Raw genomic sequence first — 23,207 nt, forward strand, 5'->3', positions numbered from 1 at the left:
AAACCTAGGTGTAGGAAGCCCGGGAGGAGGGTATGCACAGACAACTGCGGGCACCTGTACAGCCTAAGGTCTATCATACCCTAGGGTGGTCAGAGCTGAGTCTGGCATGCAATCCCACGTAGCGGGAAAGGATACGTGGAGACAAGCTCGCACGTGCTTACCCGTTGCTGATTTGGGGAGATCGGGACCTCAGAAGGGACCGTCGCCCCTCAAAATCCATAAGCTGTTAAAACAAGGGTCCATAGGATCCGGACCCAGACGTGTGCCTCCTTCAGACACTAAGCATGAACTGGATTGTCGAGTAGCCAGTGTCAGGGTGTATACGATGGAGGAGGAGCTAAACTTTTTTTATGTTTACTTAGTGTCAGCCTCCTGGCGGCAGAAGCATACACCCACAGTCCTGTGTCCCCCAATGAGGCGAAGGAGAAATATAGGGAGGAGACCGCGTACGTGGAGGGGAGGATACAGGACATACAGGGAGGAGACAGGACATACAGGGAGGAGACCACGTACGTGGAGGGGAGGATACAAGACATACAGGGAGGAGACCGCGTACGTGGAGTTGAGTGTACAGGACATACAGGGATAAGTACCGTGTATGTGGAGGGGAAGGAGAGTATGGTACACACAAAGAGAAGATATGGAAGAGGTCATATACACAGTGAAGGTTTGAGAAGGAGAAAGCAAATACAAGGGGAAGACACCAAACAGGAGGCCACATTTGAGGCCCAGATGCGGCAGATTTGGAGGTTGGATGACTTACCTTCAGGAACGTTGTAGTTGTTGGATCGAGCTTGGAGTTACATTCAACCTGTCAGGAAGGAAAGTGCAGTGAGGACGGCGGCAGTGTAATGGCTGACATCATGGGAGGTTTACAATAGGGACGGCTGTGACACAAGCAGATCACTAGCGATCTACTGCAAAGTGATCTGATCGTTTACCCTTCACGACCTAAGATATATGTCCTGGGTTGTGTCCCTCCCTTTCATGTGGGCTCTGGCGCTGAGCTGCATCTTTCCCTGCACATCCACCCGCGGCTGTCAATTTCAGATTTCGGCATTTAACGCATGCTTACGGGAAGTGCATCACAGACCCCACCCATTGGCGCCCCTGTCACATGATCGGGGGGCGTTGATGAGGTGGCATGACAATCGGAGGTCTGCAGATTGTTTTTGACACTGCCCACGGTCATACGAGAGGATTTCAGCTACACGCAACGATGCTGAGGCCCTGCCATGTGTAGCGCAGGCGACCAGGCGATCGCAGCTTCACGTCTCCTAAGGAGAACATCGAAGAACAGAAGAAGCAGAAAAAAAAAAGGTTTCTATAACAAGTTCGCATCGCCGTCCTCTTACCACATTCAAAATTTAAAAAAAACAAAAAAAAAACGCACATTTGTTATCGCTGCGTTCAGAAATCTATCAAGAAGGAAAAAGAAACAACGCAACATTGCAAAAAAATGACAATACCTGACGACCTAAAGATTGTCTGGATACCATTTTGGGGTATATACGAACATCAGCTCACTGCACAAAAATAAGCCCTCACCCAGCCCCAGAGCCCAAAGATGGAGATGCTATGGGTGTTGGAAAATGGCGCTATTTTTTTTTGTTAACACACAAATTTTGGATTTTTTCCACACCACTTAAATAAAAAGAACCTGTACCCTAGACATGTTAGGTGTCTACGAACTCGTACTGACCTCGAGAATCATAATGGCAGCTCAGTTCTAGCATTTAATGAACATGGTAACAAAAAAAATTGCGGAATTGTACTATTTTTTACAATTTCAATGCACTTGAAATTTTAATTTTTTTCCCCCATTCTCCACTAAATGATATGGTAAAACCAATGGTTTCGTTCAAAAGTACAACTCGTCCCGCAAAAAACAAGCCCTCACATGGCCATATTGACGGAAAAATAACCAGGTTATGGCTCTGGGAAGAAGGGGAGCGAAAAACAAACACAAAAATCGGAAAACCCCAGGGTGGTGAAGGGGTTAAAGAAGCCGCTAACATTCCCGAGAAACGGAACGATTCCTGCCCGCTCGCGTGGATCTGGGGACCCGTTATTTGCTGACACCTGTGGCCCGGCCTTCACATATCTGGTCCCTAACCAGGGGTCACACAGGGGATACAGATGAGCACCAGACGCACCACGCCGTCTTCAGCCGGGGAGTTATCTCCAACAACCAGCATCACTGGAGCCCTGCGGGAAGAAAGGACAAGGACTGGAGACAGCGCAAAGCCCGACAGTCATGGATTCATCTGTAGTCACAAGTGTCCTCCTGAAAGCAGCGCTTTGCACCACGCATCTTCTAGGCCCCAGCTTACATTGATCTCCTCCATGACCACATCTACTGCTTGTAGATATAAGCACTCTATAGCCTCCCAACGTTTCGCCGCACCATGGCATCAGCAGGGGTACAAGGCACATACTCCAGTGATGCCGTTGCACGTGGTGGCGCCTGTGCACTGCGTACAATCACTTACCTAAGGGTCTTGGCGTTTGGGACAGTCCCAGGCCGATTCATCTCCAAGTCTCTTCGACTGAGGATGAGAAAGAACCGTGAGATAAAGGGCACTGTATAATGGGCGACATGTGGACCCTCCAGCGCTACATCCCATCTATACTGATCCACCCTGAAACCTTCTAGGAGCAATGTCACCTGCCATCCGGTGTTACCAATAGTCCCCTCCTCCGCGGTCCTGGTGGGAGGCCGAAGAGAAGAGACCACTCACCCGTTGTACATGTTCCAGAAGAGCTGCAGGTTGTTCTGGTTCACACAGCTACTAATCTGCTGGCGGTAATTCTGCACGAGCTCCGTGTTACTCATTAGCTCCTCCTGGGGCAAGAAACACCACAATAAGGCAGCATTATACCCCAGTACATCAGTCACTAGTGGTGGCCACACGGTTACCTCCATATGAGGCAGGGTCGCTAGTAGTGGCCACACTGTTACCTCTACAGGAGGCAGGGTCGCTAGTGGTGGCCACACAGCTACCTCCATATGAGGCAGGATCGCTAGTGGTGGCCACACTGTTACCTCCATAGGAGGCAGCGTCACTATTGGTGGCCACACGGATACCTCTACCGGAGACAGGGTCGCTAGTGGTGGCCACACGGTTAGCTCCATAGGAGGCAGAGTCACTAGTGGTGGCCACACTGTTACCTCCATAGGAGGCAGCGTCACTAGTGGTGGCCACACTGTTACCTCTACAGGAGGCAGGGTCGCTAGTGGTGGCAACACTGTTACCTCTACAGGAGGCAGGGTCGCTAGTGGTGGCCACACTGTTACCTCCATAGGAGGCAGAATCACTAGTGGTGGCCACACTGTTACCTCCATAGGAGGCAGGGTCGCTAGTGGTGGCCACACCGTTACCTCTACAGGAGGCAGGGTCGTTGGTGATGGCCACACCGTTACCTCCATATGAGGCAGGGTCACTAGTGGTGGCCACACCGTTACCTCCACATGAGGCAGGGTCGCTAGTGGTGGCCACACGGTTACCTCTACCGGAGACAGGGTCGCTAGTGGTGGCCACACTGTTACTTCTGCAGGAGGCAGGGTCGCTAGTGGTGGCCACGCTGTTACCTCCATAGGAGGCAGCGTCACTATTGGTGGCCACACGGATACCTCTACTGGAGACAGGGTCGCTAGTGGTGGCCACACGGTTACCTCCATAGGAGGCAGAGTCACTAGTGGTGGCCACTGTTACCTCCATAGGAGGCAGCGTCACTAGTGGTGGCCACACTGTTACCTCAACAGGAGGCAGGGTCACTAGTGGTGGCAACACTGTTACCTCTACAGGAGGCAGGGTCGCTAGTGGTGGCCACACTGTTACCTCCATAGGAGGCAGAATCACTAGTGGTGGCCACACTGTTACCTCCATAGGAGGCAGGGTCGCTAGTGGTGGCCACACCGTTACCTCTACAGGAGGCAGGGTCGCTGGTGATGGCCACACCGTTACCTCCATATGAGGCAGGGTCACTAGTGGTGGCCACACCGTTACCTCCACATGAGGCAGGGTCGCTAGTGGTGGCCACACTGTTACCTATACAGGAGGCAGGGTCGCTAGTGGTGGCCACACTGTTACCTCTACAGGAGGCAGCGTCACTAGTGGTGGCCACACGGTTACCTCTACCGGAGACAGGGTCGCTAGTGGTGGCCACACTGTTACTTCTGCAGGAGGCAGGGTCGCTAGTGGTGGCCACGCTGTTACCTCCATAGGAGGCAGCGGCACTATTGGTGGCCACACGGATACCTCTACTGGAGACAGGGTCGCTAGTGGTGGCCACACGGTTACCTCCATAGGAGGCAGAGTCACTAGTGGTGGCCACACTGTTACCTCTACAGGAGGCAGGGTCGCTAGTGGTGGCCACACTGTTACCTCTACAGGAGGCAGGGTCGCTAGTGGTGGCCACACTGTTATCTCTACAGGAGGCAGGGTCGTGGTGATGCCCACACCGTTACCTCCACATGAGGCAGGGTCGCTAGTGGTGGCCACACTGTTACCTCCACATGAGGCAGGGTCGCTAGTGGTGGCCACACTGTTACCTCTACAGGAGGCAGCGTCACTAGTGGTGGCCACACGGTTACCTCTACCGGAGACAGGGTCGCTAGTGGTGGCCACACTGTTACTTCTGCAGGAGGCAGGGTCGCTAGTGGTGGCCGGGTCGCTAGTGGTGGCCACGCTGTTACCTCCATAGGAGGCAGCGGCACTATTGGTGGCCACACGGATACCTCTACTGGAGACAGGGTCGCTAGTGGTGGCCACACGGTTACCTCCATAGGAGGCAGCGTCACTAGTGGTGGCCACACTGTTACCTCTACAGGAGGCAGGGTCGCTAGTGGTGGCCACACTGTTACCTCTACAGGAGGCAGGGTCGCTAGTGGTGGCCACACTGTTATCTCTACAGGAGGCAGGGTCGTGGTGATGCCCACACCGTTACCTCCACATGAGGCAGGGTCGCTAGTGGTGGCCACACTGTTACCTCTACAGGAGGCAGGGTCACTAGTGGTGGCCACACGGTTACCTCTACATGAGGCAGGGTCGCTAGTGGTGGCCACACTGTTACCTCTGCAGAAGGCAGGGTCACTAGTGGTGGCCACACTGTTACCTCTACAGGAGGCAGTGTCACTAGTGGTGGCCACACGGTTACCTCTACCGGAGACAGGGTCGCTAGTGGTGGCCACACTGTTACCTCCATAGGAGGCAGAGTCACTAGTGGTGGCCACACCGTTACCTCCACATGAGGCAGGGTCGCTAGTGGTGGCCACACTGTTACCTCTACCGGAGACAGGGTCGCTAGTGGTGGCCACACTGTTACCTCCATAGGAGGCAGAGTCACTAGTGGTGGCCACACTGTTACCTCTACAGGAGGCAGCGTCACTAGTGGTGGCCACACGGTTACCTCTACCGAAGACAGGGTCACTAGTGGTGGCCACACTGTTACCTCCATAGGAGGTAGCGTCACTAGTGGTGGCCACACTGTTACCTCTACAGGAGGCAGCGTCACTAGTGGTAGCCACACGGTTACCTCTACCGGAGTCCGGGTCGCTAGTGGTAGTCACACTGTTACCTCCATAGGAGGCAGAGTCACTAGTGCAGACATACAGATACCACTCACTGTGCGACGCAGAATAACAGTACCTGACTGAAAAGATGAGAGAGCACAGTATCAGGGAGAGCGCTCGTCAGTCCAGACAGCTGTGGAAAGAAAGTAGTAAACTCTCAGTATGTGGTCAGCGAGGTGTTAAATGCTGCTGACCCCAGAGTTAAAATCTATGCAGCCAATAGGCGACTATTATATGTCCTAGTTATAGGTCTCCAGTTGTGGGGGGCACTAAGGGGCCCACTTATGACTTGGTTTCTTTCCCCTACTGTACCTTTGAGGCTGCCCAGTCAATCCAGCCTTTTCCATTGGGATCAATGTTGACCAGCACCAACCCTTCCACCATCTCCGGGAAAATCAGCTACAAGGAAATAAAAGATGGAAGTCACTCAGCAAGACATGACCACCTGGAGGGGGCGCTCCGCAGACACGAGGAATCTGTTGATTTTTCAGATGACAATCATGGATGACTTACAGAAAATTTTGCAAGAACATAAGATCCAGCACCAACTCCAATGCCAATGATTGTCTGGAAGCTGCAAAACAGAGTAAGAAACATCATGTGCCTAAAGTTCTGTCCATGGCGACATGTGCAAGGTCTGAACGCATCATCACGTCTTGTCTGATCCTCCGGTTCACTGTCTGAGGTCAGATCATGTGCCCAAGGTCATTAATGTGGAGTCTGGTCGCATGTCCGAGGCCTGGTGGCGCAGACGCGTGTCCGAGGCCTGGTGGCGCAGACGCGTGTCCGAGGCCTGGTGGCGCAGAGGCGTGTCCGAGGCCTGGTGGCGCAGACGCGTGTCCGAGGCCTGGTGGCGCAGACGCGTGTCCGAGGCCTGGTGGCGCAGACGCGTGTCCGAGGCCTGGTGGCGCAGACGCGTGTCCGAGGCCTGGTGGCGCAGACGCGTGTCCGAGGCCTGGTGGCGCAGACGTGTGTCCGAGGCCTGGTGGCGCAGTCGTGTGTCCGAGACCTTGTGGCGCAGACACGTGTGTGTGGTTGCTCCATGCAGGTAAAGGGTGAACTTGTTTTTACAGAGGATACCACTAAACTCACCCAAAGTGCTGAAGGACACTTGGGATCATGGCCGCCAGGTTCTCCATGGTGGGATACTGATAGCTGAATGAAGAGAGGGCACTAGTGACAGATTCCTGCAAGGAGGTGACTGCACTTTCTGAAGGTATGGAAGGTGTTACTTACCCTTGTGGAAACTGGGAAGCCCCCATCTGCTGTCCGGGGGCATCAACATGACAGACAACAAAATGCTTGGTGATTTCCTGCATGTCCTCATAGTTGAAGAAGGTGTTAAAGCAAAGCTTATCTGAAAGATACGGAAAACGCAGAGTGAGCACAACGGATAGTCAGACCGTCACAGAAGGATTAACTGCCGCTGCACCCCATCCTCACAGTCATAAAGATTAAGATCCGGAAGACATCTCCAGGGAGGACAGATTCACCCCCATCATCTGGGACACAAGCTTACACTCAAACTCCTTGAAGGAGAATTAGATAGTGGACAAATGGGGTAAAGGACATTAGTGATAGCTAGGCAAAGAGAAACTCATTATACCACCCTTATGAAGCAGGGACTGCCTCCGGTGACCAAATGATTAAAGCAGTACATCTATTGGGGGAAGTCAGAAAGACTGGTATTTGTAGATTCAAGAGGCAGAGAAGTAGGAAATCAACAACTTTAGATGCAACTTGTGCTCTTCAGAGGAAACTGGGCATCTGCAACTAGACAATTTGGTGCTCGTGGTCAGATAGGAATATTGGGGTTTGCATCTATCCGATATGGATGGGACATACATTTTCAACTTTAGGATTAAGAAAGGAAGAACATGCTTATTTTTTCATAACTGTGACACCTGCCTATCAGTGCCAAATAAACAGTGCCCAGATAGGAAACATGGCATAGCTATGAAAAGGTAAAATCACGACAAAATATAGGACGGCAATATTGATTGCCTGTGATCTTCAGGAGTAAAGATATTCTGGAAATTAGGAATCTCAACATTTTCTGAAACTGACGCCATGTCCCATGACCAGCCCTGTAATGACGGGGGAGGTGTGTGAGTGTATGTGTTGATAAAAAGCTAAGGCAAATTATGTGTTCATGGCACGAAGATACATATCTGTGTAGGCTTCACCCACAATATACCGGATGTTTTTCAATCAAAGGGTTTCCCTTTGCTAAGCTCTCAGCCATTTCTGTGACCAGTGTTTATTTCTTTTTTGTTATCCTTTTTATTTTATGTAAATGTATATATTGTATTGTTTTGTTCCTATTCTCTATCATCTTGTATATTTGTATACACACTGCCTGTATTTCTGGATTAAATATAAAATTTGATAGTTCTGTTCCTTTTGTTTTGTAAACCGCACCCTGAAGCCATACGCTACCTCTACCTGTAACGGGCATTCAATCAGCCTGTATAAATGACTGGTGGTGGCAGCTACTTATTTTTTTTGAGTTATTGAGATGCTGGCAGTGACCGTACCGAGGTGGGTATGTGTCTACCAAAAGTTGGAATCAGTTATATGCACACTCACACAATACACTCACACTTCCTAGTAGTGGAAAAAGCCACAGCTTCCTCAGTTAATTGACGGTCAATTGCGTAATTATTCTGATAAAAGTGGGCAGCAGAGAGCTGTTTCTGACACAAGATAAAAGGGGGGGGGGTCAGAGCGACCCCTGGCTCTTACAGTACAGAGCTCCATAGTGTGACCGCTCTTACAGTACACAGCTCTATAGTGTGACCGCTCTTGCAGTACAGAGCTCCATAGTGTGACCGCTCCTACAGTACAGAGCTCTATAGTGTGACCGCTCTTACAGTACAGAGCTCTGTAGTGTGACCGCTCTTACAGTGCACAGTTCTATAGTGTGACCTCTCACAGTACAGAGCTCTATAGTGTGACTGCTCTTACAGTACGCAGCTCTATAGTGTGACCGCTCTTACAGTACAGAGCTCTATAGTGTGACCGCTCTTACAGTACGCAGCTCTATAGTGTGACCGCTCTTACAGTACAGAGCTCTATAGTGTGACCGCTCTTACAGTACACAGCTCTATAGTGTGACCGCTCTGGCAGTACAGAGCTCTATAGTGTGACCTCTCACAGTACAGAGCTCTACAGTATGACCGCTCTTACAGTACAGAGCTCTACAGTATGACCGCTCTTACAGTACAGAGCTCTACAGTATGACCGCTCTTACAGTACAGAGCTCTATAGTGTGACCGCTCTTACAGTACACAGCTCTATAATGTGACCTCTCAGTACAGAGCTCTATAGTGTGACCGCTCTTGCAGTACAGAGCTCCATAGTGTGACCACTCTTACAGTACAGAGCTCTATAGTGTGACTGCTCTTACAGTACGCAGCTCTATAGTGTGACCGCTCTTACAGTACAGAGCTCTATAGTGTGACCGCTCTTACAGTACGCAGCTCTATAGTGTGACCGCTCTTACAGTACAGAGCTCTATAGTGTGACCGCTCTTACAGTACACAGCTCTATAGTGTGACCGCTCTGGCAGTACAGAGCTCTATAGTGTGACCTCTCACAGTACAGAGCTCTACAGTATGACCGCTCTTACAGTACAGAGCTCTACAGTATGACCGCTCTTACAGTACAGAGCTCTACAGTATGACCGCTCTTACAGTACAGAGCTCTATAGTGTGACCGCTCTTACAGTACACAGCTCTATAATGTGACCTCTCAGTACAGAGCTCTATAGTGTGACCGCTCTTGCAGTACAGAGCTCCATAGTGTGACCACTCTTACAGTACAGAGCTCTATAGTGTGATCGCTCTTACAGTACAGAGCTCTATAGTGTGATCGCTCTTACAGTACACAGCTCCATAGTGTGACCGCTCTTACAGTACACAGCTCTATAGTGTGACCGCTCTTGCAGTACAGAGCTCCATAGTGTGACCTCTCTTACAGTAACGAGCTCTATAGTGTGACCGCTCTTACAGTATAGAGCTCTATAGTGTGACCGCTTGTGAGGAAAATGTATGTCCGATAATGTAAAAACCATAGCTGAGGGATTTTTGCACTTCTGACCATGGTCCCAAAAGCTGCGGGCTAAAAGACCTCCCTTCCCTTTACTTCAGGGTTTAGCTTTCCTTTTCAATGTGTGTGGGGGAGATTTTATTGCCTCTGGCTCTGGGAGCAAAGGAATTTACAACCGGCATAGCTGCAGTGGAAAGTTGTGCTAGCAGAAACTGGTCTGATCTCGCTTGTAAAACATGAGGCTCTTTGTCCTAATATTGTAAGATATTGGGCCAACGGTTTAGGCTAAGAAAATAATAAATATATATTGTTATAGTCAATCGGCGGATCTATCAACCCCTGTAAGGAGCAACCTCTAATTCTAACAGGTAAAAAAGTACAGATTTCTCTGGAACTGTGTGTCCTACTAGCCTGAATTTAGTATACATAGAGAGCAAATCTTAATACAAGATGAATGCTGGGTGTGTTATGATTCTGACATGTTCTGGAGCGGAGATACAGGCATTAGACAAACTTGTGTGAAATTTACTTAGACTGAAGAGAGAGGAGGGTCTGGGTAAGCCAGCCCTGTTGGTGATGTCACCAGCTGCGGTTTATAAGTTTCTGCCACTGCCAGGCCCCCAGGAGTAAGTTTTGACCTGAGAAGCCCTGACTGCCCGTCCTGATGCATTGGGACATATGGGAACTCCATCCACTAGCCTGGTTGCCTGCAATGTCCTGAGAACATGTGAGTGTTACCTTTTCTCATTTAAACCCTTTATTTTATAATTACCTTGTATTTTTCAATTGTCTCATATTGTAACATCTTTATATGCTTTTTTTGTAAACACTGCCTTAAACTTTCGGAGTAAAATATATAAATTACTAGTTCGTTCTTCCTGTTCTAAAACGTACCTTAAGCCTTCTGAAGGGAATTACGGTACTGTTTTGGGTTAGCTTCGGACCCGTTTAATCGAAGCTGGTGGCAGCATACCGTTGTACTGGGTAGTTGGGAGTCGTTGTAGCGACTGCGGCGTTGATAATTATTGTTCCTGCCTGAGCGGGAGTATTTATATCGCCTCGCTGCAGCGTGCCCAATAGCCAGTACATAGCAGGCAGCCTTTCTGGCGACTAGTTACTCTAGGTGCAGTACCTAATCTGACCTGAGGGTAAGGGGGGCGCCAGAGAGTTGCAAGTTTCAAGTGGAACTGTAAGCGGGATATACATAAATCCCTGCAGTTCGTGGTATATTGAAGAGCAGTGGGATACCTAAAATAAGCCCCTGCTGTAAACTAAGAGGTCAATAGCCTTGTGTGTGTTTTTTCATCACATTGTAGTAGTGGAGGGATAACTAAGATAAGCCCCCCTGCACATGTGATAGCCGTCTGTTGGCCTAAAGTCACCCCGATCCGTGACGTAGGGGTGACTGTCACGGTGTGATTCGTGACAAACTGGTTGGAGCGGTGTGGATTCGTGACACCGCTCTAGCAGTACAGAGCCCTATAGTGTGACCGCCCTTACAGTACAGAGCTCTATAGTGTGATCGCTCTTACAGTACAGAGCTTTATAGTGTGACTGCTCTTACAGTACAGAGCTTTATAGTGTGACTGCTCTTACAGTACAGAGCTCTATAGTGTGACCGCTCTTACAGTACAGAGCTCTATAGTGTGATCGCTCTTACAGTACAGAGCTCTATAGTGTGACCGCTCTTGCAGTACAGAGCTCCAAAAAGCACAGCAGGGAGATCACAGAGATCCCACCACTGCCACCAATTTGTCAGGAGAATACAGCTGGGGAATCACACAGGGCTACCGGCTGGTACCAATGGTCAAGTAGCAGCACTCCGCTGCCCCCTATAGTCAGGACAATTATTGAGGAACTCACAGTGAGCATATGGTATATAGACCTCAAAATAAGATATATATTGTGGCAGGTCAGCTCACTTAGCTGGATCCCTGGTCTGTCAAAATCTCCTTCGGCAGGCCCGTCCTAGCAAAAATATGGACAAGCTCCCAGGTAATACTCTTACCCGAAGAGCTCCTTAGGGGTACTGCTTCAGGTTACCGGGTCGCATAGTTCATGACCACTAGGATATACTGGTGCCCTCGTGCCGACTTAACTAATGGACCTACTAGGTCCATGGCAATTCGCTCAAACGGGATCTCAATTACTGGTATTGTGAGCAGAGATCTTCGGAAGTGCGCAGGGGGAGTGGTCATCTGGCAGGTGGGGCAGGACCTACAATAATTCATTATCTCCAAGTAACATCCTGGCCTATAGAACCTCTGCAATATTCTCGCTTGTGTTTTCTCCACCCCCAGATATCCCCCCAACACATGTGAATGAGCCAAGTCTAGAACCCTCCACCGATATGGCCCTGGAACCAACAACTGCTCCACTATTTCACCTCCCCTCAGTGTATTCACTCTATACAGCAATTCATTATTGACTGCAAAGTGTGGGGTACCTGGTGTCAGCCCCCAGCTCTTGAGCAACCCCATCAATTACAGACATTTTCAAAGGCCCCTTTTAGGGTAAGATCCCGCATTTCAGCACTCCTGAAATTTTCCCCAGAAACCCCCAGCTCAGGAACCTCAGCCTCCCTGGTCACCGATTCGTCCTCATCACCAGCTAGGACACACAAGGGGAACTCCTCAGGGTTATGCTGGCTCCTGCCTGAGACACTGGGCACCCCTGCTTTTCCCCATAAGTCCCAGAACAGGCTGAATTCCCGCCTGATTATCACGGGGTGCAGCAAATCTCTGACCATGGAACTCCGTACCACGGCTCGTTTTAATCAACACTCTGGCCACAGGGTAGTCTTTGGCATCCCTGTGGATACAGCGGATGCCCACAATTTCCCTGTTATCAACTGGAGGGGAAGCGTGGCCCTAATCCGGGTCACCAAGCTCCCGGAGCCTAAGAGTCCTGACACCAGTACTCTGTTTACGGTCACGGGACATGACTGCGGCCCCTTTCTGGGCTGATAGTCCACAGTGCCGGATGGGTAGGCATAATACCAGCAATTAATGCCTAGGCTGCAATCCATCTGGTCGGCAGACATAAAACAATGAGCTGCTGTTTCCAGGACTGTGATACCACCAGCAGACCAGGTCTTTAGCAGCCGCCTTTGGTAGTCCCTGAGCGGCTCCTTGGCCTCCCCCCAGTGGTGGCTCCGTTACCCTTCCTTTGGGACTCGGGCTCCCGCTGGGTATCCCAGTATGGAAATGTACCAGGTGGTTGAGTTTTCCGGGGTTGTACCTTTCTACAAGGCCCATCAGGACATCCGCATTCCAGGGGTCTCCTTGGGCATCTCAAGTCTGCACCGACCTTGGGAGAGCGTGAATAAATCTGACCATGACGACCAACTCGACCATCTGGGCTGGAGTGGAGGACTCCGGCTGCAACCATTTCTGGACCAAATGCAATATGTCAAACATTTGTGAGCGGGGAGCTTTGTCACCACAATACCTCTAGTGATGAACCCTTTGGACTCTGACAGACATAGCGACCCCTGAGCGTGCCAATATCTCCATTTTCAACTCTGCGTATTCCCAGGCATCCTGCCAGGCCAATTCAAAATAGGCTTTCTGGGGTTCAGCAGTAGGCACCTCTGCCTACTGCTCCGGGGCAGCCTCCCCCCCTCTGCAACCCGTTCAAAAATAGTCAAGAACGCCTTTATATCATCCCCTGGGGTCATAATTTGCATGGCTCGTCTTACCGCTTTCCATACAGGGAGTCATCACTTTGAGGTGGGGGAGGGGTGGTGTCTCTGCTGCGGACATCTCCCATCAGGAGTTCCATCTGCTTTTGCAGCTGCTGTATCTGTTGGATCAGGAGTTTATTTGTCTCCTGCTGTACCTGGTGCTGGCTCAGGATCAGGTGTATGAGTAGCTCGTCCATTTTGTCCAACTGCTGTTCCATCTCAGTAGCTGCCTTAACCCAGGACATACGATTTGTCCACCGCTGCTACACGTGTTCCTGAAACGTTTGCCCGCATCCAAAACACTACTTATGGCGCAGGTTGGCTCACTTAGCTGCTCCTCGAGGTAGACACAGGCACATGTGGGTTAAAGTATCTGGGTGGTTTATTGTATCATAAACCCAAAATGGTAAAAGAAAAACAGCCTTTCTGGCTGAAAAAGAAATAAAAAGTTCATAAACAGTCCTGCCCAGCACTTCTGGGCCAACACATATGGCAGCTCCCACAGGAGCGTCAGCCTAGAGGCTGAAAAAAAAAGGCACAGAAAAAAAACTGGCTGGACATTTATTTCCCCAGCTACACCCTGGAGGTGGAGATATGGCGAAGAGGCATCTTTTACCTATTCGCCTAAAAACCCACCCATAACAAGGCCGCTTAACTCCTTCAGCACATACCATGCTGAAAAGGAAACTTATGGGTTTATAGATCATGTAGGAAAGAAGTCTCAGTGACACATATCTCCCCCTCACATATCGTGCATGTGACCCTGTCATAATATAAATAAATATATATATATATATTTATTTCTATCTGCCTGCCCTCGACAGCGTTGACCACTGCCTCCTACTACAGATCCTCTCTTCCTTTGGTGTCAAAGACCACAAAGACCACACCCTATCCTGGATCTCCTCATACCTCACCAACTGCACATTTAGAGTTTCCTACTCCCATACTACTTCTTCATCTTGCCCCCTCTCTGTTGGTGTCTCTCAAGGCTCTGTCCTAGGACCTCTTCTCTTCTCAATCTACGCCCTTGGCCTGGGACAACTCAAAGTCCTATGGCTTCCAGTACCATCTATATGCTGATGACACTCAGATCTACCCCTCTGGCCCAGATGTCATCTCTCTGCTCTCCAGAATCCCAGAGTGTCTATCAGCCATATTGTCCTTCTCCTCGCGCTTCTTCAAACTCAATGTGGACCAATCTGAACTAATTATCTTTCCTCCATCTCGCATATCTTCCCTACCTGATCTATCTATCACAATAAATGAATTCATACATTCCCCTGTCCCCAAAATCCGCTGCCTCGGAGTATCCCTTGACTCTGCCCTGTCCTTTAAACCACACATCCAAGCTCTCGCCACCTCCTGTCACCTCCAGCTCAAAAATATTTCCAGAATCCGTCCTTTCCTCAACCCTCACTCTACCAAAGTGCTTGTGCATGCCCTAATCATCTCCCGCCTCGACTACTAGAACATCCTCCTTTGTCGCCTCCCTGCTAACACCCTTGCACCCCTCCAGTCCATCCTTAACTCTGCTGCCCGACTAATTAATCTCTCTCCTCACTACACTCCTGCTTCCCTTTTTACAAATCCCTTCACTGGCTCCCAATTTCCCAGCAGATCTTTCTCCTCCATATATTTCCAAACTAATCTCTCAATATCTTCCCTCACTTAATCTCCGGACCTCCCAAGACCTCCTTCTCTCCTCCACGCTTATTTGCTCCTCACCCAATCGCCTCCAAGACTTCTCCAGAATATCCCCCATCATCTGGAATTCTGTGCCCCAACACGTCCGGTTATCCGCCACATTTGGATCCTTCAAAAGAAACCTGAAAACCCACCTCTTCAAAGAAGCTTACAGCCTGTAGTGACCACACGGCCACCTCAACACCATCGGAGCTACTGCAACCCCCAACCTACTGTCTCCTTCCCCACCATCCTGTAGAATGTAAGCCCGCGGGGGCAGGGTCCTCGCCCCTCTGTACCAGTCTGTCATTGTTAGTTTGTTTACTGTAAGTGATATCTGTATTTTGATGTAATCCCGTCTCATGTACAGCACTATGGAATTAATGGTGCTATATAAATAAATAATAATTATATATCTCTGTATCCTGTACATACTCGATAAGCAGACACTAGTATAAGCCGAGGCACCTAATTTTGACACAAAAAACTGGGAAAAGTTATTGACTCGAGTATAAGCCTATGGTGGGAAATGCAGCAGCTCCTGGTAAATGCTCCACACAAAATACGCACCATATAATGAGGCATAAAGGTTTATGATGGCCAAGAGTATATACGGTATATATATTATGATGCTGCGATCACTAGCGGGTTGGGGAATACTCACTTGACTCCGAGATTTAAGGCACACAGGAACACTTTCCACTTTAAACAGTCTATTTGGTTTATTTTGCACTCATAAACCACTTGAGGCCATGTTATATATGACAGGCTCAACACATAGTCCATAGCACTTTATAGTATACGGCTTTAATCCGCAGTCAATAAACACGCCGGACCTCTTTGTCCAGTTACCATGGGCGACTACACAGTTAATTAACTGACCCTCGTCAGTACATACAGTCCCCCAACTCTGGGTTACCTTCCTGGAGCTCCGGCTCCACACGCTGCCCTCCTGTCAGTCCGCTCTCCCGGGGAAACTGTCTTACTGGGATCACTGTCCTTGTGACCAGGGCACTCAAGACAGTCCAGACCCGCAGAAGAAACGGTAGCTTCCCCAACGCAGTGCCGTCACAGACTCTGCACATACGGCCTCTCCATGTGCTGTTCAGGACATCCGTCCCCACTTGGAAACGCCCAACACACAGGCCACACCAGGTCCACAGCCTAACCATGTGCTGTTCAGGATGTCTATCCCCACTTGCAAAAACGTCCAACACACAGGCCTCATCAGGTCCAAAGCCTCACCATGTACTCTTCAGGAAGTTAGGACATCCAACACATGGGCCTTCCAGGACATTACACACGGACAAAACAGGTCCATACACTCTCTTCCATGTGACCACACCATGGTCACATTATGTCGTTGTAACCACTCCCATAGATGGGAGGTATGTGTTAGCCAGACCCGCCCAGCTCTCTAAATAACCCTGTAAGACTCCCTTTAAAGCTACACAATACTACTTGTGGGACTACAGGTCCCAGAACAACAATACTGGTTTACAGTGCAGACTCCCTCTGCAACACATACTGGCCATTAACAATCATGCCAGACACTGTCTCACCATCATAGTTATGCCTGCAACAGCCATGCATTTCCATGGCCTCAATATGCCTCCGTGCTATATATATATATACACACACACACATATACAGGTGGGAAAAAAAGTATCTAGTCAGCCACCAATTGAGCACGTTCTCCCACTTAAAAAGATTTAAGAGGCCTGTAATTGAAATCTTAGGTAGACCACAACTATGAGAGTCACAATGAGAAAACAAATCCAGAAAATCACCTTCTCTGATTTGGATGATTTATTTTGTAAATTATGGTGGAAAATAAGTATTTGGTCACCAAAAAACATGCAAGATTTCTGGCTCTCACAGACCTGTAACTTCTTCTGTAAGAGGCTCCTCTGTCCTCCACTCATTACCTGTAGTAATGGCTCCTGTTTGACCTTGTAATCAGTATAAAAGACTCCTGTCAACAACCTCAAACAGTCACACTCCAAACTCCACTATGGTGAAGACCAAAGAGCTGTCGAAGGACACCAGAAACAAAATTGTAGCCCTGCACCAGGCTGGGAACACTGAATCTGCAATAGGCAAGCAGCTTGGTGTAATGAAATCAACTGTAGGAGCAATAATAAGAAAATGGAAGATATACAAGACCACTGATAATCTCCCTCGATCTGTGACTCCACACAAGATCTCACACCGTGAAAATGATCACAAGAACGGTGAGCAAAAATCCCAGAACCACACGGGGGGGGGACATAGTGACCTGCATAGAGTTGGGATCACCGTAGCAAAGGCTACCATCAGTAACACATTACGCTGCCACGGACTCAGATCCTGCAGTGCCAGACGTGTACCCCTGCTTAACCCAGTACATGTCCGGGCCCATCTGAAGTTTGCTAGAGAGCATTTGGATTATCCAGAAGAGTATTGGGAGAATGTCATATGGTCTGATGAAACCAAAGTAGAACTATTTGGTAGAAACAAAACTCGTCATGTTTGGAGGAGACAGAATGCTGATGTCAAGCCGTTAACGGGGCAGAACGGCGTACTGGGACCCGCACCTGTCCCTGCCACTATAAAGAGGCCCTGGCTTTCCCTTATCTCAGGGGTACTTATAATGGTTAGGAGGCCTGAGCCACCAGCGTATCCCTGTCTCCTGTGCAGGCCCTATCAGTGGCCCCCTCTCCCCCCCAGGGAGGAGGACTGCACCAGTGTATAAATATGACAAGTAAAAAGGGTATGCAGACAAGGTAACTAAAAACTTAAACTCACCAAATGCTCACACAGCCACAGAGGAAACACAGAGAAGGAAAGAACTAGGAAGGAAAACAGGTTTAACATGTACCCAAAACAGCAGACAACAATCTCTGTAAATAAACCTCCAAGCTCCTAACAGCACACTCCTTCTCACTTCAAGCCAGGCAGCAGAACTGATCACTGAGAACAGTTGTAGTCAAAGCTGAGTCTATATAGGAGAGAAGATTACAAAAACCAATTCAGTTGAGAGTCCAAGCCCTCAGCAACTTCAGCAACAGGGTTTAACTCCTGCCCTTCTGGCACAAGACAGCCAGGTCAGAATTCAGGAGAAGAGCTTCTGTTCATCGTGTGTGAACGAGGCCCAGAGCACTGCGGTTCTCTGGAACCTCTCTGTCGCGGTAGCCCCGTGACAGTACCCCCCCTCTACGAGGGACCTCCGGAACCTCAGGACCAGCTTTCTCAGGATGAGCTGTATGAAATGCCCGGACTAACCTAACCGCATGGACATCGGCTGCAGGTACCCACATCCTCTCCACAGGAACGTACCCTTTCCAATGTACTAGATACTGTAGAGACCGGCAAACAAATCGAGAATCCATGACCCTGGCTATCTGGAACTCAAGATTTCCATCAACAAGGACCGGAGAGGGAGGTAAAGGTGATGGATTAGGTGACACCACAAACCTCTTGAGCAAGGAGCGATGAAAAACATTATGGATCCTAAACGACTGAGGTAAAGCCAGCTGAAATGCAACAGGATTGACGACGGCCACAATCCTATAAGGGCCAATAAACCTAGAGCCCAATTTCCACGAGGGAACTCTCAGTTTAATATTCTTTGAGGACAACCAAACCCAATCACCCACACATAGGTCCGGACCTTCCATACGTCTCCGATCAGCCGCATTCTTATATCTGGAACTCATCCTCTTTAATTTATCAAGAACCCCTTGCCAAACGGACGTGATGGACGAAGAAAACCTCTCCTCTTCAGGCACCCCTGAGGAATCCTCCCTATTAAATGAACTGAATTGAGGATGAAAACCATATGCCCCGAAAAACGGGGACTTACCAGTTGACTCATGAATACGGTTGTTTATTGCAAACTCTGCCAACGGTAAGTACTTAACCCAATCCTCCTGATTTTCTGAAATTAAACACCTGAGATAAGTTTCAAGATTTTGATTTACATGTTCTGTCTGACCATTGGATTGAGGATGAAAAGCTGAAGAAAATGACAAATGAATCCCCAAACGGCTGCAAAAAGCCCTCCAAAACTTAGAAATAAACTGCACCCCACGGTGTGACACAATATCTGAAGGAACACCATGCAATCTCACAACCTACTGGTGACTGGGTGAAGTGCTCCCTCCAAAAAATGGCGCCATTCTTCAAATGCCCATTTAATTGCCAACAGCTCCCTGTTACCAATATCATAATTCCTCTCAGTAGGAGATAATTTTTTCGCGAAAAATGCACATGGATGCCACTTACTCGGAGAAATCCCCTGTGACAATACAGCTCCCACCCCCACCTCAGAGGCATCCACCTCTACCACAAATGGCTGTGTGATGTCAGGCTGTATTAGTATGGGTACAGTGGAAAAACACGACTGTGGAGACCTGGGTGTCGTAACCAGTGCCTTTCCCCCTCCCATTGCTCCCGTAATGAAACACACTCAGTCCTAGTTGGGTTGAACAGGTCGGTCACAGTTTATTAATTAAATAAGCAGAGAAAGGCAATTACATATCGTAACGGGCGCTTGCGCCGAGCTCCTGTCCGTGATCGACAGGGGAATTGGCCCAACGAGCGGTTACGACCTTTGCCCTCCTCCGCTTCTTCCGCTATGACTTAATAAAGATTACTAAGGTTAGTTACATCAACATACGCATATACAATTTTTTTTTTTTTTTTTTGGGATATTGCAATAGAATTCACAAATTTACATTATCCCGCGGGTTAGCATCGCCATTAGCCCTTAGAAGGGAGGGAGGGTGGCACAAAAGCTTCCAGGTGTCCCCCGGGAGGAAAAGAGGAAGTTCGCGGCCGGACACCTGGATTTAACCCCCATAGGAGTGGCCGTAGGACCCCTCCCCTCTAGTGACCACTGGCCGGCCGGGGGTCTCCTAATTAGTGCATCACTAAAGGGGAGTGATGCTAGGGGGGGAACTGGCACTGACATTGTTTGACTGGGGAGCACACAGAGAAAGCATCAGTAAGAGACGCACACCTTATTCAGTACCGCGCCTGCCAGACAGTGGAGACCTGGGTGTTGTAACCAGTGCCTTCCCCCCTCCCATTGCTCCTGTAATGAAACACACTCAGTCCTAGTTGGGTTGAACAGGTCGGTCACAGTTTATTAATTAAATAAGCAGAGAGAGGCAATTACATATCGTAACGGGCGCTCGCGCCGAGCTCCTGTCCGTGATCGACAGGGGAATTGGCCCAACGAACGGTTACAACCTTTGCCCTCCTCCGCTTCTTCCACCATGGAGGATCCCGTGTATTACCTACGCGGGACTCCAACCCCACCCATCAATGTTAGGGCCTGTTCAACCCCATCCTGTAAACCAGACAGAAAAATATCGAGGCCAATGTCCGTTAGGTGAACTCCGTCCGGTCTTAATTGTGGCGTGTTATCCCCTTGTAGCTGTTGGTGACGAATCACAATACCGCCTCTTCCTCTCACATATTTTCCGATCTGAGCATTGAATTTACTCCTTGTCCGCTCTATGGCTTTTCTATCTCTTGTGCCTCGCCAAACGGCCCGTGGTATTATATCCGACCACACCAGTATCATGTTCCTGAATAGACAGCTGAACCGTTCCATATCCGTTGTCATCCATTTGTACAATTCGGCCACCTTTTGTTTGCCTAGGTCATTGCCACCCGCGTGTAACACTATTATCACAGGGCGTTCCGCCATCCTTGCTATGCCAACCATCTCGTTGAACACCTGTTTCCACTGGAGGCCTCTGATACCCCTCCAGTTAACTTTTATGCCTGGGAGGTAAAGATTTGTTCCTCCTGGCCGCAGTTTGGCCCTCTTTTCGGCCAAGTATACGTAGGAATCTCCTACAACCCAAACTTCAACCCCTGTAAGGCCTCTTTCACACGTCAGTGTCTCCGGTACGTGTAGTGACAGTTTTCTCACGTACCGGAGACACAGACACGCGTAGACACATTAGAATCTATGTGTTTCTGCACATGTGCGTGTTTTCACACGGACCGTATGTCCGTGTGCAAAACACGTAGACATGTCCGTTTTTTTCCGGCAGCACGTACAGCAATACGTCCTGCACACATGCACACGGAGAACAGAGTGCACTCTCCTCCGTGTGCACGTACCGCCCTCAGGAGAGACAGCGCTACAGTAAGCGCTGTCCTCCCCTGTGTGGTGCTGAAGGCGGCATTCATCTCTTCTCCCCCGCAGGAGAGAAGAGATGAAAGATCAAGTTTTTGTTATTTTTTGTGAAAAATAAAGTTTGCATGTGACCCCCGCCTCCCACCCCCAGTGCGCCGCCCGGCCCCTTGCAGAAGAAATACTCACCCAGCTCCCGCGATGTCTCCACTCTCCTCTCAGCGCCGGCAGCCTGTCCTGTGTGAGCGGTCACGTGGGACCGCTCATTACAGTGAGGAATATGTGCATATTCCTCACTGTAATGAGCGGTCCCACGTGACCGCTCACACAGGACAAGGGGCCAGCGCTGAGAGGAGAGTGGAGACATCGTGGGAGCTGGGTGAGTATTTCTTCTGCAAGGGGCCGGGCGGCGCACTGGGGGTGGGAGGCGGGGGTCACATGCAAACTTTATTTTTCACAAAAAATAACAAAAACTTGATCTTTCATCTCTTCTCTCCTGCGGGGGAGAAGAGATGAATGCCGCCTTCAGCACCACACAGGGGAGGACAGCGCTTAGTGTAGCGCTGTCTCTCCTGCACGGTCCGTGTGGTCCTCAGGCAGCACACAGGCGGCACACGGATGCCGCACGTGTGCCACACTGATGTGCCACGTGAGCACACGGACACACGTACACTGATAACTCCGGTACCGATTTCTCCTGTACCGGAATTATCTGGACGTGTGAAAGAGGCCTAAGAGACAACATATGTTAATTAAGCAAGTCGGGTCTTATGTATCTGGCGAAGCATGCGGACTTCCAACGACCCATTCTCTGCACTTCGGCCTCTGATACTCCTGCCCTAGCTGCTTCTTTGGCCGCCCCTATCCGGAACGAATGTGTTCCGTACTCCTTTGGATTTGCGCCGTTTTTTTCCAAGCATAGCTTGAACATTGCCTGGAATTGGTACTTGGTCAGAGGGGACCCGTCTGTATGAGTAAAGAAAAATCTCCCTGCGTGTCTTATTGCAGCGTATCTTTTAACAATTTTTAACGGGCAAACTGGGCCATCTGTAGAGTTAACCAGGACCCATGTGCCCCTACCGGTGGGATCGCATTTGGATTTTCTAACCCTGATGGCCAGGGCGTTCGCTGCATATTACTATGTCCTCACTAATTAGGCCTCCTTCCGACGCGTCTTTTGACCGCGGTAGCAATTCACTAATGCGCAGTGCTCCAAAAAAGGCGGTCGCAAAAGCTGCCGATATGAGGGCCGCCTCGTATTGCGATGAGCAGACTGACGGGGATATCGAAATCAGGTCATGCAATAGTCTCTGAGAAATGGGGCGGTGACATTCTTGGCTTGGCTGAAGCCTTTTCCAACCTTTAATGGCTTGTTTTATGCAGAAGAACTTAGTTATGTTTACCCATCCCAATAATTGAAAGAAAAATGCTAGCCCCGATAATTTCCGTTGTGCCGAGGTGCCTGACGCCCCGCCTTCCCTTAACCGTAATAGAAACTTGGTCGTCACCGCGCTTCGTGCTCGGTCACATTTATCAACTGGCCTACCCTGAATTAGCGAGCACCACTCCTCCCAAGCCTTACTATACACCTGCCAGGTAGCTGGCGAAACGGAGGCCCGGATTAAGGGCGTCAATGATTGGCCACTGTTTCCCGCAGGGACAGTGGACACAGAATACCCCGGGGTTGCGCGTTGGGCTGCTGGATTCTGAAAGCCTGCCAATTGGAAAATAACAGTGGGTTAATGATATTATCATCTACTTCCACCACCACGGTGGCTCTACACCAAATATTGTTTTCTAGGCATATCAGCGCTAGCCGGCGCAAGAGAGCAAGTATGGGCAAGGATGAAGAGAACACATGCGATTTAGACTCCACGCTGTTTTCGCATTTTTTGTTTGGAAACGAATGTTCATGTTTCTCAACTGATCGGCCCATATCTCCAGCGCTGCTACTACCGCAAACAATTCCCATAGGGCTGAATCTTTCCCCCACTTTGCTGTCGTCCATTGCTCCGGCCAATCAGATTTGCACCATTGGTTTTTATAAATTGCTGCAAAACCCTCCTTTTTGTTCCACC

General features: G+C 49.5%; 1 protein-coding gene across 18 annotated transcripts in view; it reads right to left on the reverse strand.

Moving 5' to 3' along the window:
- NDRG4 (NDRG family member 4) overlaps positions 1–23,207 on the reverse strand; it is a 138,789-nt gene that overhangs the window by 13,070 nt on the left and 102,512 nt on the right. For all 18 annotated transcript variants that reach the window (XR_013221730.1, XR_013221727.1, XR_013221726.1 and 15 more), the window contains 9 exons: positions 6,812–6,932; positions 6,668–6,730; positions 6,089–6,149; positions 5,888–5,974; positions 5,652–5,708; positions 2,742–2,845; positions 2,493–2,549; positions 2,157–2,208; positions 764–811 (listed from right to left, as the gene is read on the reverse strand). Coding sequence is in view for 9 of the 18 variants with exons in the window: in XM_077288989.1 (XP_077145104.1) it covers positions 764–811; positions 2,157–2,208; positions 2,493–2,549; positions 2,742–2,845; positions 5,652–5,708; positions 5,888–5,974; positions 6,089–6,149; positions 6,668–6,730; positions 6,812–6,932 (650 nt within the window). In the remaining 9 variants the exon portion in view is untranslated. The remainder of the gene's footprint in view (positions 1–763; positions 812–2,156; positions 2,209–2,492; positions 2,550–2,741; positions 2,846–5,651; positions 5,709–5,887; positions 5,975–6,088; positions 6,150–6,667; positions 6,731–6,811; positions 6,933–23,207) is intronic.

This window comes from Ranitomeya variabilis, chromosome 2 (assembly GCF_051348905.1).
Source record: "Ranitomeya variabilis isolate aRanVar5 chromosome 2, aRanVar5.hap1, whole genome shotgun sequence".
NCBI lineage: Eukaryota > Metazoa > Chordata > Amphibia > Anura > Dendrobatidae > Ranitomeya > Ranitomeya variabilis.